The 27,889-nt window shown below is 45.9% G+C and overlaps 1 protein-coding gene across 7 annotated transcripts in view; it reads right to left on the reverse strand.

Moving 5' to 3' along the window:
- The window catches only part of CAMSAP2 (calmodulin regulated spectrin associated protein family member 2), a 217,347-nt gene extending 191,599 nt beyond the window's left edge, over positions 1-25,748 (reverse strand). For 6 of the 7 annotated variants that reach the window (XM_029617699.1, XM_029617701.1, XM_029617697.1 and 3 more), the window contains exon 1: positions 25,114-25,654. In XM_029617699.1, coding sequence (XP_029473559.1) covers positions 25,114-25,252 — 139 coding nt within the window. In that variant the 5' untranslated portion in view covers positions 25,253-25,654. Of the gene's footprint in view, positions 1-25,113; positions 25,655-25,718 lie in introns of those variants that run through there. The other variant, XM_029617695.1, reaches the window with a different exon arrangement.
- Between the last annotated feature and the right edge of the window lie 2,141 nt (positions 25,749-27,889).

Below are 27,889 nucleotides of genomic sequence, written 5' to 3' on the forward strand. Positions count from 1 at the left end.
GGGCGAATGCCTGGTCTGCTGAGTGGAAGAGCCGGCTCTGCATGGAGGTGATGGGCAGATGGGGGGGGGGGGGGGTTTACCTGCTGTCTCCTCCTAGCCCTACCTTTGGAAAGATGGGATTTTTGCCTTCCTCTGCTCCTCTGACCTTCCAGCTCAGTCAAAAGCTGGCAGAACAGTTCTCAGCAGGGCCCAGAGACCACAGTTTTCTTCAGAGCCTGTTAGCTTTGACAATTTTGATCATTTTCTCAGACTGAAATGGGCAAATGGGCAGCTTACCTACATGGTCACACTACCACTCTCTGCTCACTGGCCTGTATTCTCCCCTCTCAGGCCCCGGTCTCCTACCAGCCAGTCCCGCCACTTGCCTTCCCACTGGGATCTGTATCTGGCCTGAAATTCTGTCTCGGTGTTAGTTGCTACTACCTTAGCCAGCAGACTATTCTAAGCATCTACTACAATCTCAGTAAAGAACATCTCTAAAAGGCTTTCTCTGTACCTTCGGATCATGACCTCTTTGTCCTTGAATTTATAGAAGATGGCACCTTACTGGACTGCAGCCCCGTCAAATATTTGAATTATTCTGTTGTGCCCCATGTCCTGCACTGGGCGAGACTATGGCCTCTCTTTGTAAGGTCTACATTGCAGGCCTTGTATCATTTTAGCAGCTCTTCCCAAAGTCACAGTACACGCTGACCGCTGGTAGAAACTCTCTGTGCACTTAAGTGTCTTCCGGCCATAAATCTCTTCTTGTGGTCACTGAAGAGCTAAATCAGGGGTAAGCAACTCTGGCGAGCCACAAACAGGTCTGGTTTTCAAGATATCCACAATGAATATGCTTGAGAGAGAGATTTGCATGCACTGCCTCCATTGTATGTAAATCTCTCTCATACACATTCATTATGAATATCCTGAAAACCAGTCCTGCCTGTGGTACTCTAGGACCGGAGTTGCCTACCCCCGAGCTAAATCTTTTCCACAAAGTAAACATGATACAGGAGTAGGTATTAAGGTCTCAAGCCAGGGTTTCCTTTCAATGCTGAGCCCTCACTCTGGGCCAGTCTTGTGGCTTGATCAGCAGTGCAACCATGCAAGAACGCTCACGTTCCAGTCCTGTTCCTCCTGGGGGAATTCTGTAACACTGCACAATGCAGAATTCACATGTAATTCCTCTGCTCCGCAGAACATCGTGAAGGATTTTGTGTTGCACCACAGTTGGCCCCAGCTTGAAAACGGGCTGGTGGGCGAGAGGAGGGACAATGACCTCAGCCTCCACTGCCTGGGCCAGAAGCAGACCTTGGCTGCATCACTGGCCTGTGAGGGCTGGAAGCAGCCCAAAGGGCTGGGACGGAGTCAGCGGCTGTAGCGGTAATGACACCCCCCCAATGATGCAGCAGCTGAAAGGAGGGGCACAAAGAGGAGACGAGTTTGAAAGGGAGAGAGAAGGACGGTGGAGGAATAAAGGAGGGAGAGAAAGAGAGAGAGAGAGAGAGACTGGAGGGGAGAGAGGGAAATGCCACTAAGACAGAGCTAAGGAGAGAGAGGGAATGAAACAGTTGTTAAAACAGAAAGGAGAAAGTTTCCTCTGATGTTCACAGTGCTAGATAACTGTACTGTGTGCACCAGAATCAGAAAACGGCCCCTTTAATATCCATTATTTCATCCTCTGAAATGATTTCATGAAACAATTCCCTCAACTGCTTAATAGAGAGAAGGTCAATGTGAATTATTCTTTGGGGGAGAAAATCTTTGCATCTCTCCAAGAAACTTGCCTGTTTTGTGAAAAGATTGCAGTTCTCCTGACTAGTTAAATGCTACAAGACCAGACTTAACATTCTTTACCCACTGAAGATTTCATACTTCCAAGCTGCAAAGCAGCAGCGTCATATTTGTGAATGTTTTAAATGAAGATCAGAGCAAACAAGCAGTCAAAATGCTCCACCTTGCAGATTAATACTTTCAGAGGCTGTTTTGCAACATTTTTATACTCATAGTACGCTCTGGGCACTTTGTAACGTGCCACCTACCAGCAGTTTAGCAGAGCCACTGTCTCTCCTACCTCTTGAGGTAAGTTCCTATCACATAATACAGCCTCTTGAACAGCGCTTCCCAAATCTGTACCCAGTACGACCCCATTTTAAGACTTGAAAACCTCACACAAGCCTAGACGCTGACCCTACCTCTACTCCCCTCAAGCAGGGCGGCCACAGCTGACAGGCCTCGGCCTTCTACCTGAGGAAGCCCATGCAGGAGGGGGCGGAGCTTGCAGCCGCTGCAGGGTTGAAGTCCAGAAGAAAAGAAAGCGGAGATCTATGCAGAGGGGGATGGGGAGCGGCCCTGTACCTCATGACCCCCCCCCCCCCCCCAATGAATCTGCAATCCCATTCGGAGTCACAACCCACGGTTTGGGAACAGCTGCTCCAGAACATCCTCAGCCATGGCTGCAGCCGCAACCACCGGCAACTTGCTACAATCTTTATAAAGGCCCAGTGTGGACAGGCGGGCACTCTCACCCTCCAGCAACTGGGTCCCTTTGGAAAGGATCACATCAGCTCTGCTGAAGTCAGGAGGTTTGACGTATCCTCCAGACAGAAGATTCCCTGAGTGAATCACCTTGTTTAGAAGGATGTGAACCATATTCCCAAAGTAAATATAGGGGCCAATATTTAAAAGCCAATTAGATGGATAACTGAATAGCTGCTAGTTTAGATGACTTATCTGGCTAGAGTTTAGCCGGATAGGTTGGGGTATTCCTGGGGAGGAATGGAGTTAGGTTAACCAGTCAACTCCCATATTTGGCCATTCTGTAGGGCAGGTCTAAAGTTAGCTGGATATACCTGCCTGACTAACTTTTAAGACAGCCGAGTATATTCAGTGGCATAGCCGCCCTGCTGAATAAGTTAAGTTAGCCGGATAGGTATATCCGCTCAGCGGCTGTATATCGGTCCCATAGAGGATGCAAAAAAAGAAAGCTACAGATACTAGATATGAGCTTCGGCATTATTTTTATCTATATACACACATACATACATATATATATTCCCCCCTTTTCAGACACTTCAAAGCAGATCACATATTGTAGGTACTTCCCTGTCCCTAGAGGGCTTGCAATCTAAGTTTGTACCTGAGGCAACAGAGGGTAAAGTGACTTGCCCGCTTGATCCACTGCATCAATCTTTGCATGCACTGTGTGACATTTTCTGCATTTTACACTGTATATGTTCCACAGGTAAACATGCCAGATATTTACTCCAACAGGCTAACACTGTACCTTCTCCAGCACTTGTAAGAGGGAAACAGACAAGTTCTCTCGTTTGCACAAACCCCTCACCTGAGGGCATGAATCAGCTCTCTGTCAGTGAAAAGCATCAAAGAGACTGGAATCAACTCTTAGCGTTTCATCTAGCAACCCTTCTGCATGCTGACGACAGGGGAAAGCAGAATAGTCCTGCAGCCTGGTGAGCTAAACAGAATCAAAATCTAGAACTATACTTAGATAACTTCAAACCAGCATTCCTTCAGCCCTCAAACCCACAGCAGCAATGGAGGAGGAGGAGAGAAAGCTATGGACCCCTAAGATGCTGTTTAAGGTCACAGCTCTGACACCAAAGCTGCTTTAGTGTCAGTACTAGAGAATTGCATCTTTTGCTGTAGCTGGCTGTGGGACCCTAGCCACGTGCCTGCTTCTCTGCCTGTGACCGGGGAATGATTGCAATGATCTATCTTGCCTTGGAAAGCGGTCATGCAGTCCACACCTCCAAGTGGCTGGAAATACTGCAAGCAGGGCAAACGCTAGAATCGTTTTTAGAATAACATCCCCCAGCAAAGAGACGACGATTTTAACACCTCCCCAAACATTTAGATGCTCCTCTAAGTGGGACATGCGCACCAGTCACCCAAATTTGACTCGGCCCCTATGTAACTGCAAATTACTATTATATTTCAAATCTAAGGGGGGAAAATGTAAATTGTTTTTACTCTTATTATACATTGTAATGAAGATATGAACTTTTCATGGATGAGCTCCTCGGCCAGTTACCCGCAATGTAACTAGAAACAAACCTGCCAATACTGTGGTACTTTTAAATGCCAAACCTAAAGGAACGTCAACACCATCAATCAACTGCATCCCACTAAACAATGAAAATTTTATATAAGGACCAGCGTATTTTAGGACGACAGGCCATAATGTAAGCTTCCTAATCCTTCATTGTCAGCACAGGTTCCAAATCCATACAATCTGGTTTTGCAAATAATTGTTTCAATGCACTAAAAAGAGTCCAAACTTAAATGGCACAATTTTACGATAAACACTGAAGACGGAAATACTCGTTGGACTGAACATGGCATTTTCATGTAATGCGCCTGAATGCCCAAGCATACAGGAGGCCCATTTCATGCTGAGGTGGTTCACATCCGATGCTGTACGGTGAGCACGCTGGCCTATGCTGCACATAACACGTAACGCCGCTGGTCGTTTCTTTTCTATTAACGGCAGCTTGCTACGGTTGACACAGCTCAGACTGGCTCTGTGTAGAACACTCTAGCACTTATTAATGGTTTTCAAGTCTATTTATTGCTTTTTTTGGAAACTGCACAGCTCACCAGTTCTGCTCTAAAAGCATGAATTCTCTTTCTTCTGCAAGGGATTTTACAGTGAGCTTTAAGTGCCTGACGAACAAATACCTATGGCCATACATCAGTCGTCATACACAGAAACAGAGAATATTACAGCAGTTTGGAACCATTTGGTCAGGCCGGTTTAATTCCTGTTGCATTGCCTTAGGCCCCAGCTGATCTCTCTCTTTCACTTCACTTCTTTGAAACTAAGGATCCTCTTATCTGGCATGTTTACCTGTGGAATGTATACAGTGTATCTGCTTTTTGAACAGGGGTTTTACAATGAGAATGGAGAATGTAAATAAAAGGCTGAGCATAGTAAAGTTTTTAGTGATAATTTTATCTTTTGTAAAACTCAGCACTTCAAGTTTTATTGTGTTTTTAGTATTTTTATGTTTTTATTCAAATTCACTGGAGCATTTGGTACATTTTAAAATGATAGCTTTTATATAGACTATTACTTACAGGAAAGATTTATACATTTACATGTAGACTAACTATGGTACATGTATTTAAGAGACAAGACAAATGAAATATATCAAAATAGATTTTATAAGATTATATTTTGCAACCGGATTTTTGTTGGCACTTTTATAACTTTTATCCATTTTACATATCTAATGATATTTTATGTGCAAACCGTTGTGATGGTAAATAACTTAACGACAGTATAGAAAATTTTTTAAAATAAATATCCCAGGTCTTGTTCGATTTGGTTACTGTTTTTGTCTCCATCACTAGGAGGCCATTCCATCAGAGGGGCTGCTAGAGCAGTGGTTCTCGACGGGTGTGTCGCGAGGTCCTGGGAGCACGTGGCTGCCTCCTTATCAGCCCGGGTGGGAGTTGGTTGCCTTCTCTTATATTGGGCCCAACGGAAGGCTACTCCCAGTTCCTTCTCCTCTTTCTGACCCAGTTGGGAGGCTGTTTCCTCCTTCACCCAGATCAGAGGGAGACATTTGCCAGCTCCTGCTGTTCTGAGCCTGATGGGACACAAACTTTATCTTCCCCTGCTGAGTCTGGGAGCGATGCTGCTGCTGATCTCTTCACTCTGGGGGGGTGGGGGAAAGAAGGTTAGGGATGCTGGAAAGATGAAGGTGAACGGAGGGGGAGTGTGGGAGCTGCTGAGCAGGAAGGGGTGGGAAATAGAGGATTGGGGTATCTGGGCAGGCAGGGAGATGGGATGAAGGGGGTAGGGAGAGAAGGAGTATGAAGAAGAGGATGTGGGGGTCAGGAATGCTGGGCAGGGATAGGAGTGTGAGCGGATGATTGAAAGGTGATTGAAAAGTGAAGGATGATGGAGGCACGGCAGGGGAGTGACCGGGTGCCAGAGCCATAATATGTCAGGGGAATGTGCATTTTTCTGTCTTTGTACTTTGCTTAGTGTAGGAGGATTTGTATTTCTGTTTCTAGCTCTCCAGTTTTGCACTGCATGCAGAGTGGCTTTTTGAGGTTTCCATTCCAGTGTTTGTCTCCACATTTGGAATTTGTGGTCTCTTATTCTGTATTTGGTGAAGGCTGGATCTGTATGTGTGACTGAGCTGAGGTATTTTACTAAAAGGTAGGGATTTGTATCAATCTTCTTTATTGTGTTTTCTTATTCTCAGGACATGCACTGGTGCTGCACTGCTGCCTTTTCCTAGGAAGGGTTATTGCTGTTTGAGTTGCTGGAATTAGTGTTGCAGAGCTATGGAAGGTTTGCTACACATGTGCTGAGGTTTTTTGGGGGGTTTTCTCAGGTTTCGTATTTTACAGTGTGCCTGGTAGTAAGGGAGTCTGTGTTTCTGTTACTGAGATAGGACCACAATCAGAACATCTTTTTGTATATAGTGAGTTGTATTTGAAATATCCTAGTTCTGTTCCGCAATCAATGTTTGGAGACGGGGGTGGGGGTTGTTTCGGGTTCCTGTGGATGCAGAGTCTATGTTTACATTTAGCCCCAATGATGGTTAAGTGTTCACTGTGTCACGCCTGTAAGCATTATCTGCCAATAGAAAAGAAGGTTGAGAACCACTGTGCTAGAGAGCTTAAGATTCAGGCCTCAGGCCCAAGGTCGGCCTTTGAAGGGAATGGGGGTTCCTTTGAAGAGCTGCAGCTTATGTGTTTGCAGCTGATTTCATTGCTCGGGCAGGTAGCCATTTGTGCACAGGAAGGTCGGAAGCAACTCCTACAGCTAACCCCAACTGCAACCGAAAGCCATGGCTGCACACAGAAATGCCCTGTCCTGGCTCCTTACTCTGTGCAATGATTAATATTAGGCAATGCCAAGAGCATGTATTTAGGATTAACGGGCTATAAGTCTGCTAAATCCTTTTTTTAGGCTGTCATCACTGCTTGGCATCCAAGCAGAGATCCACAATTTTTTTTTTGAAATATGTAATAGACAGTCTCCAGATAAAACAGGAAATCAAAAAGGCCTCATTTAAGTTGCTCAGGACGACACTTATTCATGGTCATGACCATGCTGATTCCCTATCATGGGCTTCTATGCTAGGTAGGTTGGATAGATCATTTTTGTTTTGATATGATATTGGTTTTTTTAAATGTTCTAATGGTTTACTCTTCTTTTGACGTTTTTATGTAATTTATATTGTACATAATGCAGTGAACTATTTGTGTTAATTTACATCAGATGTAGCATAATGCTATTTTGAGCTTTTCTGGATTTGTGGTCTAGAAGTCAAATTAAGAGGAAAGATTACTAAATTTTATGAAAGAAAAGAATCTTTGGAAAATAAAAGGGACAAATTTATATTTTTGTTAGTTATTGGACTATTATATTTATATATAAAATTTATTTTCCACCTTCCCAGACTATCAAGGAAAGGTAAGCAGCATGAAAAAAACCCCGTACACAATAAAATAGAATACAATACAAAAAGCAATACAAACAAGAGAAATTAAGAGCCATGGGTAAATAAAAGGAAAACTCTACATTTAAAAAAAACCAACAACATAAAAAGTCCAAATGAAAGCAAAATAAAGGTACGAGAACCAATTGGAATGGTCTTTAAACGTCTGGGCAAAGAGCCATGTCTTATGCAGGTGTCCTAAAAGAAAAATGTTTCAAAGAGGTGAATTTCCCTAGGAAGGGAACTCTAGAGCTTCGGAGTTACCCCAGAGGCCCCCAATACTCGAATCTGCTTCAGAGATGGGATGAATTAAACAGGCCTCTCGAGAGGAGCACATGGCCTAGTGGGTGTATATTAAAATAGCCGATCTGCTAAATACTGAGGGCCAGCACCTCTAAGAGTTTTAAAAAACAAAACGAAAACTTTTAAATTGTGCTCTGAAGTGGCTAAGTAGTCAGTGGCGTTTCACCAGAATTGGGTTCATAAGATCTCAGAATTTAGAAGGTCAATGTCCGGATAACAGCACTGTGTACCAGTTGTAGTTTCTTTAAGCTTTTTAAAGGATTATAAAATTAAAAAGCTGTAGCACATCTTGCCATCTAAAATTTTAGTATCTATCAAATAAATCTTCTAACTTAAAATATAAGCTAAAAAGCAATATCACATCATCTACCTATGAATAAAACCAATTAACAGTCAAAGGCCCTATTAAAAAGCCAGGTTTTATCTTGACGTTTGAAAGCCAAACAATTTAACTATAAATCGGGCCTCTCGTCGAATAGCATTCCCCAACCGTGGACCCATCCATGAGAAAGCACTTTGCCCTGTCCCAGCCAATCAAAATTCAGAGCGGGCAGGTAATCGTAAAAGTGCGTCATGTGCTGACCTGAGCATACGCATGGACGGGAAGAAACCAAGCTAACTGCCTAATGAGATTCTCTCAACAACTGAAATTTCAAAAGGTAAGATCTTAAACTGAAAAGGCTTTTTTTTTTTTTTCTTTTAGAAACTTCTACAATTTGTCTCCTCGTTCTTTTTCCATTTTACTTTCTGCTACTTTCTCCATCTTTCCAGGCAAAATTCTCTTCTCCAATGTCTCTTCATCTCTCCCCATCTCACACCTTTCCACCTCCTTTCTCAATCTCTAACCTTTATCTCCCTGTCTCATACCCCTTTCTCTTCTTCTCAGTGTTTCCCACTCTCAACCTGTCACTTGCCTTTCCCACCGCATCTGTCCTCTACCTTCCATCCAACAATTCTTCACCTACTTTGATTGTCTCTCCACCTTCCTCGTTTTCCCCTTCATTTCCCTCCCCCAATGCTCTCCCGCATTTTTGCCTCATTCCTCCTCTCCCCCACCTCAGCCTCCATAATTCTCTCCAGAAGGATGCGGTAAATAGTTTGCGCTGAGACGCCACTGAAGCATGTGCCCTCACTGCGCCCAAGGTTGTCATCCCTCCTCCTCTACTCGCAGCACCTCTGCCAACTTTCAGAAGCTAGCGCTGAGGTGGTTTATCATATTTCGTTCACACCTTCCCAAAAGGCTCAAGGTGGTGGCAGGACTGCTGCAAGGACTGTGAGCGCAAGCACATGCACAGCACACAATGTCAGCCTTATCTCGCTGTCACTTGCTTTTTGGTGCCCTGTGTTTGACTGAGGCTTGTTAATTCAGGACACTGGCTAACAGAACTGGGGCATGGGCTCCATATGGCCTGTGCCCACTGACATCCCAGTATTTCACTCATCCACCACCCCTTCCCTGAAGAAACAGCTGAAGCCTCATTTCATGCCCTCTTATTGCTCAGCCTCCTTTTTACGGAAAAAGGTTTGCTTCCTGTGCGTTCTTTATACCTTTGGGCTATCCGAGTATTTGTCATATTCCCTCATCTCTCCTCTCAGACCTTTCAGGGCAGACCCTTGTCTGGGCTGTCTCTGCTCTGTATCCTTTCAGCATACAGTGACCTGTGCAGAAGCAGGATCTGCTTCCCCTCTGTACACTAGCGTTCCTCTGGTTCCTTGCCATACTCTTTCCCTACCTTCAGATATGATCCCAAAGCCTCTCTCCTGGTTGGTACACACACCACTCCCCCCTGAGGCTTTTGTTCCCCAAGTAAATGACTCTGCTGAAGCTTAACCTACGAGCCTTCAACCACTCCTCAGGGGTTTTTAAATCACGTCTCATTCAGTCTAGTCCCCTCTGGGATGTCCACTCAGTTGCAGATCTTAACATCATCAGCAAAAAGACAAAACAAAAAAAAACAACTTTCCCTATTAACTCCTCTGCAATAAACACTCCTGAAAATACTGAGCAGAATTAGGCCAAATTCCCCCGAGGCCCTCCATTAATTATCCTTCTTTCCTTGCAGTGATTTCCATTTACCAGCACCCTCCATGGGATATCCCTACATTTATCTTCTTCAAAAGAAGCAGAAATAAGTCTGGAGTATTGTATGTGAGGTCTGGAATTCACTATGCACTACAGGAATTAATTTCAGACACTCGCATCTCTTGTGAGAGGAGCAAAAAGGAAGGGATAGCTCTCGCCTTTAGTTTAGTTTATTTACACCTGGATTAATCACATTGCATTGGTTCCCAAATGTAAGAAATGTGCAATAACATGTTTAAAACTAACCTGAAAAACTAAAACAGCAATAAGATACCAATTACACATAGTATAAAATTGGACCAAAAAATCTTATCAGGCACAAATTAAAACACAACATAATATAGCAGATAAAAACAGAGGCGAAACCAAATTTTAGTAAAACAGTAATATACAACAATAGCAATTCAAAAGTTCAATCAGTTTTAGTTCTCAGTGTGAGCCTCACATGGACTCCATCTCAATCAATATGAACGTAGCACGAGAACAGATGCAGAATTTTTAGCAGATCAACACAACAGCTGTACTATGTCTTACGCAACCCGGACAGTTCTTTAAAATGTATAAATCATCCCATGATATACTATCCATTTCAAATAAAGGCTGCAAAAGATTTTTACAAATACAAGTGTGTGTGTTTTTTTTCATCCCCCTTTTCCCCATTTATTACCAGCTGGGCCAGTACGAACATTATGGTAATACAAATATGGAAGGAATAATCGATGTAATAACCAGGTACAATATACAATCACATCACCAACAACAAATGTATTAATAAACAGATAGTTTGTCAGGTACAATTAAAAGCACAAAATCACCACATATAATCTAACCCAATGGGAAATTGGCTGTGTCATATTTGAAACCAGCACAGATTCAAATAACACCGTACCCTGTAGTCGTGCTTTTTATTAACGGAATAGGCAATTGAAAGTGGCATCTGTTATTGTTCCAATATGTATTAATGTCCCCTGAAGAAGCCAGTCATTCAGCGACACAAGGGCCCACTGTGGCAGTGTGGTAATATTCCGTTGTAGTCGATTGTGTGGGGTCGATTTTGTGCTTTTAATTGCATTAATATGATAGACTGTTGTCAGGTACAGTTGATGTTGGTGATGTGCCAGTACAAACACTGCTATTTCTCTATGCTAGTGCTTCCCAACCATTTTAAGCCCAGGGCACATTCACAAAAACAAAAACGTTGTGCGCCACACCAACCTCCACAGGATCATGGACTGGACTCAGACGGTGAAAAGAAGAGGCAGGGAAGCACCGAGAACCTCTCTCTTCCAAACCCGAAAAGAAAGGGGGAGCAGTGCCCTCTACACACAAGGGCAGGAGAAAGGAAACTTCACTGTGAGGCGGGCAGCGCGCTCAGTTAGGTATCTCCCCCCCAACCCAAGGAATGATTCAATCCCCGGGCTCCGCTCGCTGTCTCGGTCTCAGTCAGCTTGAGGATAAGTCAGAGGTTGCTTATATTGTTACTGGGTAAATCACGTTGCTCCGTGTACCGTGTGCCTTGGCACCACACGTTGTTACATTTAGTATGTGGATTTAACTATTGTAAACGTTATGCGGTTATCCACTGAGCTATGAATTTTATAATTAAGCGAGGAGGCGCTGTTTGCGATGCACTGGGCGGGAACCAAACATCCGTGCCCTGCACGCTGCCCCTTAAGTGCCACCCTCCGGGGCTCGTGCTGGAGCTAGGAAGAGGCAGGCAGGACTCCACATCTCACTTAAGAGCCGCTGCTGGTGTCGCTTGATGTTGTGAGGTGCTGGTCTGGGTCTGATCATCGGGCAGTGGCGACCGTTCCCTGGGACACCCGATGGCAATGAGTTCTCTATTCAACTGTCTTAAGCCAGATAAGTGAACGGGCAACCACAACAATATAAAATCAGGGTGTTATCTTTTTTTTTTTTTGTTTCAGCTTAATGCTGGATCCTTAAAGAACTTTTTTTTTTTTTTTTTTTACGTTCATGCACTGCCCAGAAGGCTGGAAAAGAAAAGAACATTTCTATTCCAGGCTGCTGCTTTGGATATTTTTGTGGCACACTGGTCTCGCTGCAAGTCAGCTAATTTCAAAATTACTAGCACAGCTCCTTGGCATCTGTGAAAAATGAACTACCATTTAAGACGAAAAGCTCCTCCCTGTCCAAGTATGATCATTTCTTCTACAAAAAAAAAAAGCAGCACACACAGTTAACTACATCAAAACCACATCTTTCTCAAGCCGTCTTTACCAGACTCACTTCTGAAGAAAAATTACCAGCTCTCAGTCTCTCGCTTTCCTGCTGATACATCTACCGAAGTACCGATCACCGCCCAGGGCCAAGGCTCCAAACATGTGGTAGCCAGCAGCTTTTCTAATTGCCAGATAAAAGAAAGTTTTCAAAAAACATCTCATTTAAGTTACGGAGCAGGGCATTTGTCAGTTACTGCACACGTTATTTTTAAATACATAATAGTTTAATATTACAAAGTGTCACATGTTTGAATAAATAACAAAAATAAAAAAGGTTTCTACCTTTGTTTTATAAGGATTTTTTTTCCTTCATAAGGTTTGTGTAAGCGATATGAACCCTTGTGGCTGTGCTGAGGTTGCCACAGCCTATGGGGCAAACCCCACAGACCCTCACTGACAGCTGGCAGAGGCTTGCTGACGAGCGACTGGTCTACGACTTCACCTTTCCCCGCAGGTTGGACCCTTGGGTTGCAGGGGCCAGAAGAACTCAGGATGGCATAGATGGAGGCCTAGGCCGGGCAAGGGGGTCAGAGGCAGGCGGCAAGCAGGATAGTCCGAGTGCAGGCTGCAGGCCAGAGTAGTCACAATCCCAGGCAAATCCAGTGGTCAGTCCAAAGAGATAACAAGGAGGCGACAAGAGGGACTGACCACAGAAGGGCTGGCAGGCGGACAAGGTAACTGGATAGGACGAGACAGGGCATGGAGAGACGAGGCAGGGCAGGCTGGAGAGATGAGGATAGGCTGGACACATGCACTATCAAAGGTAGGAGGTGAAATAGGAAGGCTGAGGAGCCCTTTTATAGGGCTGCAGTCGCAGACGTCACCAATGAGCGCCATGGCCTATTCCCACCACCGGCCCTTTTAATATTGGAGAATCAGCGCACGCACCCAAAGAGGGCAGGAGGAGGAGCTGAGACGGCAGCGTTGCATGCCGCCAAAGTGAGGCCTAGATGTCAGCGGCGTCCTGGCGTCGCGTCAGGGGTGAATGCAGCGGCTCGCAGGGACATCTCGAGAGTTGCCAGTCATAACAGTTTGCAATCTTTCATCTCATCTGTCTTCTGAATCCTTTCCCCGGTTGTCATTCCAGGCTACATTTCATTGTGTGTCTCCTTTTTTCATCTCTCACTCCCTTCCCACTCTTGCATTACCTATCGCTAGGGTGATTGATCAAGTTTTGACAATACTGTCTCTCTCAAGGGTAAAGGATTACTTATCTTAAATTAATCATTAATCCCAGAAAAAACATCTCAACATCAGTAACATTTAGTAAGTAAATGTTTCCATAAGGAAGGATATCAAACTTGTTCTGGTGCTTAAAAACGAGTTACAATATTCTTGCTTTCTGGACAGGGAGTAAGCCTTATCTTGTCACCACATACTGAATTCAACAAATCAACTAAGAGTCTAGATCAACGTTTCCCATCCTTTTCATGGCCAAGGCACACCTACATTACCAGAAATGTTGTGGGGCACACAGGCCTCCAGGGAGCAGGCAGTGCAGACATGGAGAGGCCTCATGTGACCAAAAGAAGGGCTAGGAACGCCCTTGAAAGCCCCACAAAACTCTCTTCCAAATTTAAAAACAGTGGGAGAGAGGGGGTGAAGACACACATGAACCATCTCCCTCTATGGACAGGCGCAAGAGAAGGGAGCTGGTGTGCTGCGGGCAGCTGGCTCGGTTACCTACTTTGGCTGCCGCATGTGGCTGCAAGAGCTCCAACACTGTTGCTGCTCCAAGTACTCAAAGTAAGCCACATCCAGTGCTCAATGCACATTCCCCCTGTCGATAAGACAGGGAAGAGGAGGAGCTGCTGCGTGCAATGTATGAACTGCATAAAGTGGGCCCCAGCTATCTGCGCCCTGCATGCTGCCCCTTAATTACTACACTTCGGGGCTTATACCGCATGATTACAGGTTTAAGAGCCATCGCTGACGCCTCTTGCTGCAAGGCGCTGGGAGCCGAGCCCAGGTGCAGGCCTGGATCTGAGCATCAGGCAGGGGTGACTTTTCCATGGCAGACTTGATCAGATCTGAAGGCACCCTGGTCTAGATGTAGGCTGATCAGATGCTAAGATATCTTAAATCAAGCAAATAATCGGCTGCCCTTGCAGGACACAACAGTATTTGCGAAGCTTGATCAAGTCAAGCTACTCATTTCTATTGCACATTGGTTTTTCTGAGCTCATAATTCACAGGTTTTGTCTTCCTTCTATATGAGAACTTTAATAAGCACCCATTTTTCATTGGTATTTTTTATGATTTTAGCTCCATTACTCAGGAGTACATCCCAGCTACTTTTAAAAATACTGTGCTTTTCTTCCAGCCCCCTTCCCTGGACAATCACATTCACCTACAAACTCTTCGCCTATTGATATTTAAAATTCCCCAATGCTACTCCTTAAGAGTTGCAGTCTAAATGCAGTTCAGCCATTTCAGATCCAAGCATGTGAGATATACTCTCCACTTTAAATAAAAAAATTGTTTAAAATGACTGAATCATGAATGCACATGAAAGCTGTGTGAATAGAGTAGCCAGGGTAGAAACCTCGACAATTGGCACTACTGCTCACAAGTTTCAAGTCTGTGCTAATTCAACACATCGCACAACGAAGACATCAACAGCAGGACAGGAGGTGCAGTGATCCTGACCGTGCTGCTGCCGCCCATGCCTCAATGGAGGCCCAAGAACCTTCCCCCTAGGTCTGCTGCTGCCGAGTCCCTTACTGGGGCCAAATATAGCTCCTCCCTCTCAGGGCCACCAATCAAATCCAAAAATGCCACCGCCACCACCACCTCCTCAGTCACAAACATCCCCAGTCATAAGTCAAACTCTGCTCCGACTCTCCCCAGCATCGGCCGACTGACTCGGGAACCGAACCAGATCCTCTGCTTGGAGGTGCACAGCAGGCTGGCACAAGCAGCTTGCAGTCTCTTCCAAACCAAGAGTTTTATTTTAAATCTCCAAACACACACAGAACTACCGAAAGTAGGCTCAAAAGCAGCCCTGCCTACAAGCACAGCACTAAAAGCATTGCAGCCACAGAAGAGGCTTCAGTTAAGAAGGAAAACTTAGCAAGCTTCTTGCTGCTGCCCTTGCTGCTGCCCTCACAAATAGATTCATTAAACTGGCAGCAGCTTGCCCTGCTAACTCAGTCTTGGACTGGCAGCTCTTGCTTTAATGAGTTTTGCACTGACCTGGCACCATGTGCACTGACTTTGCCCATGGAATCAGATTCATTGAGACCACCATAAGGCCCAGCAGCTGGAGATAGCCCCATACCCTGGGTGTCTCCTGAGCTCGCAAGGCCCTCACCAGCTCTACTACTTTGGATGTTCTTTTGGGCGAGAGGATGACTTGCTCCACTCTTTTGTATCAAAGTGAGCCCCTAGGAACGCTAATGTCCGAGATGGTTCCAGGTTGCTTTTTGCTTAATTTATTACCCAGCCTAGTTGTTGTAGCAGCTGGACCACGACCTCGGAGGCCCTGCTGCTCCTCTTGCGCTAATTTGGCTCTTATAAGCCAATCATCCAGACAGGGGTGCACCACGATCCCTTATCTGCATAGGGCTGCCGCCACTACCACCCTGACCTTGGCAAAGGTCCTAGGAGCAGTTGCTAGGCCAAAGGGCAATGCTTGAAATTGAAAGTACTGGCCCAAAATGCAGAATCTTAACAGGTTCTGGTGGGACACCGGAATGGAAACGTGGAAGTATGTCTCTGTCAAATCTAGGGAGGCCAAACACTCGCCTTTCTGCACTGAAACCATCACTGACCGTAACATTTCCATTCGAAGGTAAGGCACATGCATGCATTTGTTGATTTCTTTTAAGTCCAGTACTGGGCGGAAAGAACCATCTTTTTTCAGAACTACAAACTATATAGAATAAGTGCGCTGCCTCTCTTTTAAATGTAGATGTACATGGGGAAATCAGAAAGGCCCTTGTGACTGGTCTCGTGCACCTGGGGGCACATCCCTTCTGCATAATGTTCAGGACCTACTGGTACCAGTGATGGAAGGACCAGCTGTATATCATTGGACTGAATGGCCGTCTCCTGCTGCCACAGGAGGCTTTGCCTTTGCTCTTTTGGCTTCACCTGCCTGGGACTAGCTCCATGAGATGCTCAGCATGCCCGATCTTCAAGAGGTCTCTGGGTTTTGGACTTCCCCAGGTCCTTAACTAGCGTTTCCAAGCCATATCCGAAAAGCAGACTTCCCTTAAAAGACAGTGTGTAAAGGTGGTGAGTCTGTTGCCCTGTTATGTAGCCATAAAAGCCTCCGGGCTGCTGCCCCTGAGGCCAGAGCCTGTGAGGACACTGTCACCAGGTCACACATGTCTGCCAAGAAAGCTATGACTGACTCCAGGTTCACAGTCTCTGGGCCTTCTGCAGGCTGTTGCACCCAATGCAAGGCTCCCTGCCTCCACAGATGCAAGCCTGCAAGAACATAGTGCCCGTAGCAAAGGCCTGTTTAAAAATGGATTCTTTGTCCTTCAGGACTGCTCCGCTCTCTACCGGGATCACGGTTTTGCATGACTGCCGAGACTAAGGCATCAACATGTGGAATTCTAAGCAACTATTTCTTTCTGCCTGGGCAGGGAGGTACATTCTGCATAGAACTCTACACCCTTTAAGCCCTGGCGGGGGGGTTGACCCATTCGGTGAGGATTGTACTTCTCAGGGTGCTATGCAAAGGCAACACTTTGGGTGACTTCCTAGTGCCCTGAAGGATAAGATCACCCCTCAACAGGATCCTTAGGCACAGTTTCCACCAACCCTAGGGCTGAAATTATGCTGGAGATAAGGGTTGATAGTTTCTCTTTGCAGAACAACCGCACTATAGTTGAGTTGTCTTCATCAAAAGAGAATTCTCCTTCTTCCTATTAGCCCCCAGATAGATCCCGACCTCCCCTGTCCAGAACGCATCCTAGGACTCCTGTGTGCCTGCCTGGGCCAGGGGGGAAGCTCAGGATGACCGCTTGGTCACTTGGATGTAGCCCCCTTGAAGAGCTCAGCCAGGGCACTCACTGGGACGGTTCCACCAGGTTTCTGCATGGCAGTGTATGTTTGATGCGTAATCATAAACTCGGAGGACAACGCTCTCCCTGCCCCTGTTACTGCATAGACTGGACCTCTTTAGGGGACTCCTCAACTGGAGCACGTTCCACCTCCTTGTTTGAAGGAGTGAAAGGAGACCCAGCTCTGGTCTCACTTGCTTCCCCCGGAAGCAGGAGATGAGGTACATTGTGAAATTTGGCCTGGCTCGTCCTCACATACAGGGCGGAAAGAGCCAGCCACGCTGGGAACCTGCTTTGTTCCTGCTAATGGAGGGAGTTTGTTTTACTGTTCTGAGGTGACACCAGAATTTGAATATTATTTTTTTTTATGGTGAGCGGTAAGGGGAAATGTCCTTGTCCTGTTCTTCACCCTTTATTGGGGGAATATCTGTGAACACAAAGTATTATACAATGCGAGGTGCAGGTTTTATACTGGGATTCTGTCCCATACAGAAGAATTGTTATTGGATTGATGCACTCAAATAATTTTAATGGTTGTTTTGCTTTTCAGGTTGAAACTGGTCAGGGCTTGCTTTGTTACTTAGAAGGTTCTTCTATCTCAAGGCAGCTGCATGGGAACACAGAACAGAGATCATTTATGTGAGGTCCAATTATGTGTTTTGATAGGATTGCTCTTGGGGGAGGGGAAGCTGTTGATTGTGATTGAGTTAATTATCAAAATCTCAGGGGGTGGGGCAGGGGCGGATTCCGGGTAAAGATCGGCCCGGGGATTTTCCTCCCAGGCCGGCCCAGGAGATACCCCATGGTCTGCCGAGCGCGGCTCTGTTGCGGCCGCGCTCGGCAGACCACGAGACCAGAGCGACCAGCCCACCGGGGGATGCCCGATCCCCCGATAGGCCAATCTGCCCCTGGGGTGGGGGGAAAAGGAGGGCTTACAGGCCCATGCCCTGGATCGTTTACACACCCAATGCCTCTGCTCCCCCTCCTCCTCCACATTGTACAGATTCTCAGTCTGAGCCAAAAAGTCAAGAAGGAGCATCCTCAGCTCAGAACTTAGACCCTGCCACGAATGTAAGCCAAGGGGCCCCGTGCCGAGTTTTAGGATTGTTACGTGATACACGATGATTCTCTCCAACACTGTCCAGCTTCAGTTTTATATCTCAGCACTGGTGTAGCGCTTTATCACTAACTGCCTACAGTACAAGCACCTTCCTCAAAACAGGTTACAATGTAAACGCAACCAGCAAGGAGGCGAGGCCAGTGTACTAACCCCGCGCCGCAGCTGTTAATGCGCGGTATTTCCCTTACAATAATGGCCCGTTTGTAGGACATGCAAACTGAGTTTGCGGTCATTTTGTGCGGTACAATTTGCACAGAATACCAGGCGTTATTGCAAAACAATGTAACTCCCATCTCCCTGAGGTGCAGTTAAGTTTTGCAAAACACCACCAATCGGTGCAATTCCCATGCAAAATTTAACTTTGCGAGAATCACCAGTGAGCTGATTTGCCTGATCCTTCGGCTCATTAGTGATTTTGCATACATTTTCCGCCTGCTTTCGCAAGCACAAAATAACACAGAAAAAAAAAAAACCCAGAACATAGCATGCACCAAAATTTGCTAGTGCTATTTATGTGCAGTATTTGCCATTTGCTCATGCATTAATACATTTGCAAAACACACAAACGTGCTTTAGGTCAGGGGTGAGCAAACGGGTGGGGCCTGAACAATCCTGATTGGGGGGGGGGGGCACACTAGCTGCTCAATCAGAGAGGAAAAAAGATGACTATGCATTGCAAACTTGGGAGGGAGGGAGCTGCCAGAACGTAAGGACATCGCTGTAAGCATGCCACGGCTTAGCCATGCGGACCTGGGGGGAGCTGCTTACTCTGTGGCAGAACTGGACATGAACGCAGCCACTGATGGGTTCCACAACCCAGGAGGAGCTGCCAGCCTTTGTCTGCCCAAGGTAGAAGAAGGGATGAGGGAAGGGAGGAAAATGGGCAAAGAGGCCAGAGGAGGTAGAGAGGGAGAAGAGGTAGAGAGGGAAGGATAAAGGCTAAAAGAGTTCAATAAGCAAATCAAAACATTTGAAAATAAAAAATGTGGGCAAATTAAGCAAAATACAAACATAGAATGAAAAGTAGAAAAATGAGGAAAACAGGAAAAAAAATAAAAGCTGGGCTGAGTGGGATGGAGATTTTCTAAGCTGCTAAAAATCGGGCTGATTCAGTAAAGTCCGCGGGAGAGCGGGCAAATGCCCGCTCTCCCAGTGCGCGCGATTCAGTATTTAAATGAGGCCTGGCGGTAGAAACAGGCAAAAGGAGGGGCTAGGGACACTAGCGTGTCCCTAGCCCCTCCTTTTGGCCTGGAGCGGCGGCCGTCAGTGGGTTTGACAGCCGACGCTCAATTTTGCCGATGTCGGTTCGCGAGCCCGCTGACAGCCATGGACTCGGAAAACAGACAATGGCAAAATTGAGCGTCCGGTTTTCAACCAGACAGCCACGGGCCGATTTCAAATTTATTTTTTTTTACCCTTCGGGACCTCCGACTTAATATCGCCATGATATTAAGTCGGAGGGTGCATAGAAAAGCAGTTTTTACTGCTTTTCTGTGCACTTTCCCAGTGCCCGAAGAAATTAGCGCCTACCTTTGGGTAGGCGCTAATTTCTGAGAGTAAAATGTGCGGCTTGGCTGCACATTTTGCTTTGTGAATCGTGCGAGAATACCTAATAGGGCCATCAACATGCATTTGCATGTTGAGGGTGCTATTAGGTTTGGCGGGTTGGATGTGCGTTTTCGGCCCCTTATTGAATAAGGGATAAGGGAAAACGCGCGTCCAATGGCGGATTAACAATGCGCTCCGTCAGAGCGCATTGTACTGTATCGGCCCGAATGTTTGGCTGGCACCTTTTTTCCCCCTTACCATTGAGGCATGTGGTCTGTCTATGCCTCTCTCTGTGTGTGTCTTTGTCTGGGGGGTGTTGTGTCTGTGTTTTTGTGTCTAGGGGTACTATGCCTATGTCTCTGGGCCTGCCTGGGTATTGAATTTCTGTCTCTCTGTGAGGTGTCTGAGTATGGGATAACTCTCTCCGTTTATGGGTATCTATTCCACGCTGTTGGTATGGGTGTCTGTCTTTTTTGGGGTATAAGGTATCTCTCTTTGTCTGGATAGGGGATTATCTGCCTCTCTGTGCTCAAATGTGTGAGCCTATTGCTTTCAGCAGCCTGAAGAGAACTACAACGAGGGCTTTGAGCCACTAGCTGCCACGTGACTACCCTTCACATACGTGTGTGTGTGTGTGCATATATCTATCTGTATATTCTGTAACCCAACCAATTGCATACATGGAAGGGGGCTGCGGTTCAGACAGTTTGCTCACCCCTGCTTTAGTACATCAGCCTCAAAGTGACTTACACAATATGAGACGGGTGCCAATGGGAGGAGGATCTGAACCCTGGTCTCCTGGTTCCCAGCCCAATACTCTAACTGGGAGGCCAGGCCCTCTCGCAGGCCCCACTGAGCGCTACCTGACTTCTCAAACCCTTGAGCCAGGCTCTGAACAGGTACAGGCAGGGAGAGAAGCAGGGCTGTCCCTGAGAGCAGACGGAGGCAGAGATAGTACTGGTAGAACACTTGGAAAAATAGCGACAAGAAAAAGGAGCAAAAAAAGAGCATCCACTCAGCAAGCCCACTGCATATCCTGACAACAAGGTGCCAGGAGCACTAAACTGAGCCACCACAAAAATGATAAAGCAGAGGTGCCTACTTGTTTTCAATTCTCTAAACATATTGACTAAAACAATACAGTTATATAGTCAGTTCTCTCTCTGATAATCCAGCAAAGAGAGCACTGTAACAGCCGCAGCCAAACGTGAATCAGAGAGGAACATTGCTTTAAATAATACCTCCACTGCTAGTCCTACACGCCACCGCTCTACCCACATGAAGCCCACGCGAGCTGTAATTTAGGGAAACAGTGGTGGGCTGCCGGGGTAATGAGCTCTACGCAAGAAACAAATCAGCATTCCCTGCTCATAGCAAGAGCCACTGAAGTGGTGCAGAGTAAAGGAGATCTCACTGGCCCCACCCCCACCCATATCAATATCCTGGCTGCTACTGCACGTCAGAAGTGGCTCACATGGCTCAGACTCAGTTTAAATTAGATCCTAAACCTCTTCTTAGGACTTCACAGCCACGATAAATATGCATGAGATAAATGTGCTTATATACTGGATCTCCAATGTATGCATCCTTCCCTTTCTCCTGCATATCACGGAGGATATCCTGACTGGATGGTGAGGTGCCCATGAGAGGCGAGAGAGTGCTGGGGGGATTGATATCCAGGGATGAGGGACTGGGCCTTATAATATACTTTTACAGTACTTCTGGGGGAGTTCTGCATTTAAAAAAAAAAAATGTTAAATTCTGCATATGTGAAAAGTAACTTTTCTGTATTACATTTTAAATTAATTATTACTCAAGACAATTTTCTGTTATTTTGATAAATGTATGCAGAATTTTGCAGAAATTGTAAATATTGTGCACAATTTTTTTTTTTGCACAGAATTCCCCCAGGAATACATTTCCCAGTATCCTCTAATTATATATTACAATATTTGATGAGAACATTTGGAAAATTACAGAGATGCAATCCAATTAAAAACTTTGTGTACTTATTTTGCAAGTAAGCTTTTTCTCAATCTGCCTGCTCCAATATTAGTGGTCTGCTAAATGAAACCCGTGCTCCCAGAGGTGGATCAGACAGCTCAGAGACTAAGACCCCTCTTCCACTCCCAGCTGCAAAGGCAAAGCTCTGAATTTCAACAGATACTCTGGAAAGAATGGGGCCAAAATACCCCAGATTTGCAGGAACATGTTCTGGAATTTCCTAGTGGGTTTGTCGATCCCCAGCTCTTACATTGAGGACAGAGTGCAAGCCTTCCTTGTACCAGAGGCACATTCATTTGTGAATCGCAATACCCATGACCCTAAGAGGGTAAGGCCCAGCCTGCATTTCCAAAAAAAGGGAAACTGCTATGCTGGGTCAGACCAAGGTCCACAGAGCCCAGCATTCTACCTCCGACAGTGGCCTGTCCAGGTCACAAGTACCCATCAGATCCCCAATAACTGATCTATTTCGTATCGCACCCCCAGGATAAGCACTGGTTTTCCCAAGTGTACCTGGCTAATAGCTGGTTATGGATTTTTTCTTCAGTAACTTGACCAACCTTCTTTTGAAACCCCACTACGTTAGCTGCCTTGACCACATCCTCTGGCAACAGATTCCATAGATTGATTGTGCGCCGAGTGAACAAAATACTTCCTATGATTTGTTTTAAATCTGCCAGTTGCTAGTTTTATGGAGTCTCTCCTAGTCCTAGTGTTGTTTGAAAGGGTAAATAACCGCCCCTATTTATATTGGCTGCTAATTCCCTAAAATCACAACAAAGCTATCAATCACATTACTTGACAGCTTTTGTACCCAGCTTCATAAGATTCCTTCTAGATTTCACTAGAATTGAACCTGCTGGCAAAAAGCACAGTACAATCATCCACAACATGTTTTTCCCAAGAACCAGTCAGAATCAGGCATCATGCAAAACTAAAAAAAAAAAAAAGGCAATAGTTACAAGTAAGTAAAAGACTGCTACGACCAAGCTCATGGAATCAAAGCTGCAGACAGTAAAGCTCTGCATCATTTCTGAAAACCTCAAAGGAAACTATTACCAGAATATTCAGCCACATCAGCAATTTTCTGTCCTTCTAGGTTTGCACTGATTTAGGTTTGTAATCACAGGCAAAAAGGGACCCACATTTGCCATTCAATAATGCACTTATCAACACCCGCAGATCAAACTGTGTGCACTTAAGCTGGTACAAAACTATCTCTGCTCATTCAATTATGCAATTGCTGATTCACAGTTCAAACAAGAAGGATAAAAAAACAACAACAGTCCTGAGCTAAAGCTGCAAGACCAGAAGCAAGAGTGTAGAATAGGACAATTCTAGTGCCACTCTTGCTGTTCTCCAGGGGTGAGGAAAATCCCGATGAGATTAATCATCCGCCCTCATAAATTGGAGCCAGGCTGGAATTTAAGCACAGGTAACAGCCTAAGGTGCCAAATATCCAGGCCAAAGAGAAGCCTGCTTCTGCTTGCTTTAGGGCCATGTGCTGGCGGAGCTTGCAAGGGATGTCACCAATACACTCTGCCTATGGGGTTACCACGATCCTAAATCGGAACCCGAGTGAAAAAGATGAATAGCCAAATTGTAAATGCCACAAAACTGAAGTGTGGCACTATAAATCTAAACAGAAGCGCGTCACTAAATTAAATGACATGGAATAAAAAAAAAAAAGCCAGTAGTTGCTCAGGACATATAGAGAAGGAATTGGTAAGCACAAGGTTCAGAGCTGGAGAAAAGGAGAAAACAGGAGGAAAGAGGAAGGCCTGGATGTTGGTTTAAATATGAAAACTGTACCTATCCAAAACGGTAGCGAATCAGAAAAGGAGAGACAACAAAAACCGACTTGGATCTGGAGTGATACCCTGCAGGCAGACAGCTGAGACATAGCCTTAACTAGAGCAGCCTAAACAGACTGGAAAAGCCATTGGGTCCTTATCTGCAAACAACTTCTATAAACAGGACACCTTCTGAAGGTGCAGCAAACCTCTATTACTCCAATATTTGAAAATATCTTACTTGATGTCTCAAAAAACTGTGTAGTTGGGAGTTCCAGCAAAGGATCAGAGGAAAAATGAGTACACTAACAATCCAACAGAGCCAGAGAGGGTTAATATACTTACAGATATTCTGACATACTTAACTGTGCGGAACAATCACACACACCAGCAACCTCACAACATCTTGGGAAATCAAACAAAATACTTCCTAATGTTGGAGCAATATAATGTAATTTCTTCATTTATCCAGCTGAGCCACTAACTACTGATTGATGGATGGCTTCATTTTACATCCATGTTGATTCATTTTGTTGTTATATATTTCTATTTGATTTACAGCATCGTATTTCATTTTTGTGGTATTTACAATTTGGCTATCTGTGTTTTTCATTTGGATTCCAATTTATGAGGGCAGATGATTAATCTCATTGGGTTTCTCCTCATCCCTGGAGGAATAGCGAGAGTGGTAATAAGATTGTCCCATTTCCCACTCTAGCTTCTGGGTCTTGCAAGTTTATCCCTGGCTATGTTTTTGTGACTCTTTTGACAACTATTCGCCAAGGAGCTCCCATCACCATCACAACATTACTGCAACATTCCTTCCACCTACTCTTTGGAGATGAACATAGCTAGTACAGCTATATTTCAGTCTCACAACCTCCACCTTAACGATAGTGGGCAATGGGAATTATGGATATATGCAGGACTTCGTTTGGATCTGGATCCTGTTTTTGTTGTTTGTTTTTCACCTTTACAATTCTCTTGATCAGTAACAGAATGGATGATTGACAATAATGTTCCAATCTAGCAATTGTACCGATGAAGGCATTCCACAAGGCCAAAGCTTCAATACCACACACAAAAGATGGAAGATTAAATCCATCAGTAACCTTACATTAATAAGTTAAAAGGTCAAGTTCTACGGATTGCAGGAGGCCTCCTTAGCCAGATTTCTCCCTTGGTCTTCCCTAGTCTGATCTCTTACTTGGCCTCCCTGAAGACGGGGTTTGCTTTATCCCTACACCACCGGAAATCTCCAGGCTAAGGACAGTGTTTTCCCAGCCCTTCATCCAAATAACTCTTGTTGCCGCCGCTAACAATATGTCTGCAATACAACAGGGGGCTGGGGGGGCTGCCTCCCATGTCAGTGAATCTGCTAGACTGGGGGGGGGGGGGGAGCCCTCGAGACGCCGATCAGGAATCTATCGATCGCCCCGGCCGTGGCAAAAAAAAAGAAAAGAGAAAGAAAAGGGAGGCGGGGAGCTCGCCCGAAACGCACCAGGAGGATCCGTCGTAAATCTGGAGGCGCCACCTACCTGTGCCGAAGGCTTTGGCCAGCAGCCAGGCCAGATTGGAGGCGATCTTGGCCCGAGCAAAATCATAATGGTCAAAGGGTTTGATGGCAGGAACAATGAAGGTCTTCCTCGCTTCCTTGCCGTCTGCGACATCGCCCATCTTTACTGCTTTTTACATGATTTTCTTCCCAAGCCCCGAAAGAAAAAAAAATTTAAATAAATAAATAACGCTATGACAGCAGTGCAAAAAAAAAAAGAAAAGAAAAGAAAATGAAGAAAGAAGTGGCTGGGAGTCCTGCAGCGAGGGTGGGCTCAGGCTGGCAGGGGTCACCGCTGCTGCGGCGGCGCCGGCAGCTCTCCTCCCCTCCCGGCTCTTTTGTTCCGATGCATGCGGGCCCCGCCGGGACGACCTCCTCTCCGGCGCGGCCGAGAGCTGTCAAAGTGCCCGGAGCCCTCGGCCGCCACCTTTATCCCGTCTCCATGAGCGGCGGCGGCGGCGGCGCGGCGCAGGCTCCGGCGGCCACTCGCGCGCTCTCGCTCTCCCCCTTCCGCCTTCCTCTGGTCGTCGTCGCCCTCCTCCTCCCCCCCCCGCCGGGATGGCTGTTCCCCCCCTCCCCTCCTCCCACCTTCTTCCCGCTCCCTCGCCCTCCTCCTCCTCCCGTCTCCCGGCGCCGCTGCGGTTTTCCTGCCGCACTGGATCGGAAGGAGCCGCTCAGCAGCCCCCGCGCATGCGCGCTCCTCCCCGGCTGAGCCGGTGACACTCACACATTATACGCTCACATAGACTCCGCTCTACGTACGGTCCAGGGATACACAACACACACTCACACACACAACAATGACGTTTATTGTTATGGGTTGGGGTTTGGTTTTTTTTAATGTTTTGAATATTGCGATCTGTTTTGTTCCTGTGTGTGAACTTTTTAGTATGATTTTTAGTGTGTTCGTCATCGATCTTTTCTTTTTAGCTTTATTTACGATTGTGCGAAATGTATTCTTTTAGATCGCAATGCCTCGTTTAAAATGCTTGTGTGATTAGGCGAGAAATAATTGCAATAAATAAATAAATAAAATGAATGGACCCTTTCTGCGCGCATTCGGTGATCCCACGTTTAACAAATCCCCTTTTCATAGCAGAACTTTGCGTTCTAACAGGCTGCTCACGACCCCACCTTACAATAACACATTCATTCCGTCTCCGGCTCTGAGCAAACACCCTGGCATGTTCAACATCTCAGAGTCTGTTTAATGAATCAAAGTCTTTAGCGGAGTGGGACAAATTTGTGAAACTCTGTACCTCTGACAGCCTTGGATAGTATGTAACAAACCACCTTTAGAACGAAATACAAATGTTTTCAGCCTTTTCTTATAGAGGCTCCATACAATGGATCAAAGAGAGACACACAAATTGTGAATTCATATAGACACAGACATACAGTGCATATAGGAACAAAAACAGTAATGCATACAGTAATATTACACACCCATACAGTTGCATGCACAACCACAGTGACATGAATGAATATTCATAATACTATGCAATGCATATTTACTGTACACACACACACACATATAGAACATATACATTATGCATGTAATCATCTTCAAGAGCAGGGAAGGGCCATCTCTTGCATGGCATGGTGCCAGTACTTGAAAGTGCATGAAAGGGGAGTTTTGTTACATGAAACAGAGTATTTAAAGTAATTAAAACATTAGCAGACTGTGAGGAATTGTAGGAGAACCTTTTGAAGCTGGGGAACCAGGGCTTAGTTTGTAGATAAAAAGGAAGAGGAACTGTGGAGCCCATGATGGGAAAGAGACCTGGGCCCACAGTGACCTGTGTAATGGGGCAGGGGCAGGTGCAGGGCTGGTTGTGAACACTCACCCAAACACAAGCACACATGAATACACTCTTCCTCCTCCTTATCCCAGTGATCCTCTGTCCTCAGCTCCCCCCCCCCCCCAAACACACACCCAGCGCCATCCTTTGCCCATTAGGAGGACGGAAGGGAGAGCACTGCATGCTCTCCTCATTCACGTTTCCTTCTCTCCCCTCCCCTCATACCCTCTTACCCCACCCTCCTTTGATTGCCTCATTCTCAGGCAGCCTTCCCCACTCTGATCCTCTCACACCTCACAGTCCCTCTGAGCTCACTCACATCCTTAGTCCCTTTGATCCCATCACTCACTTGACCCTACCTGCCTGGTATCCCTTCAGCCTTGGCCTGTCTCTCTCACACCTTCCTCAATTGTGCTCGGAAATCATGCAAAAAATCAAGGCTATGAGGCTGCTCCCATCTCAGGGGAAGAGGCTCCAAAACTCTATGCCAGAGCTTCCCAAACTTTTATCAATGTGACCTGATTTTAGCATTTGAAAATTCATATGACCCCAGAAGACAACAAAAACAAATTAACAGGGTTGCAACCACACTCCAACAATCACTTCACTCTCACCCTTACAGCAGTCCAGCTCTCTCATAGTCAACCCTCTGTAATCAATTCTCTCTTTCAAGCTTCACCTCCTCTCCCTTCCTCCCACCTGCTCTCTTAACCTAATCCCCTCCAGCTGATATCCTCTTTCATCCCCCAGCTTCTCCCACCAGCCCACCTCTCTCTCACCTCCTTCAGCCCATTTCATATCCCCAGCTGTTCCTCTTTTACCCCCAACTGATCCTGTAATTTCTCTTCATCTCACCCTTCCCCCATTCCCTCCTCTCATACCCAGTGTTGTGCTGGAGGTGGATTTTTGGGCTGAGGTGGGGTAGACGCAACCTGCAGGCAAGAGCCTACGGGTCCC

This window comes from Rhinatrema bivittatum, chromosome 10 (genome assembly GCF_901001135.1).
Source record: "Rhinatrema bivittatum chromosome 10, aRhiBiv1.1, whole genome shotgun sequence".
In the NCBI taxonomy this organism is placed as follows: Eukaryota; Metazoa; Chordata; class Amphibia; order Gymnophiona; family Rhinatrematidae; genus Rhinatrema; species Rhinatrema bivittatum.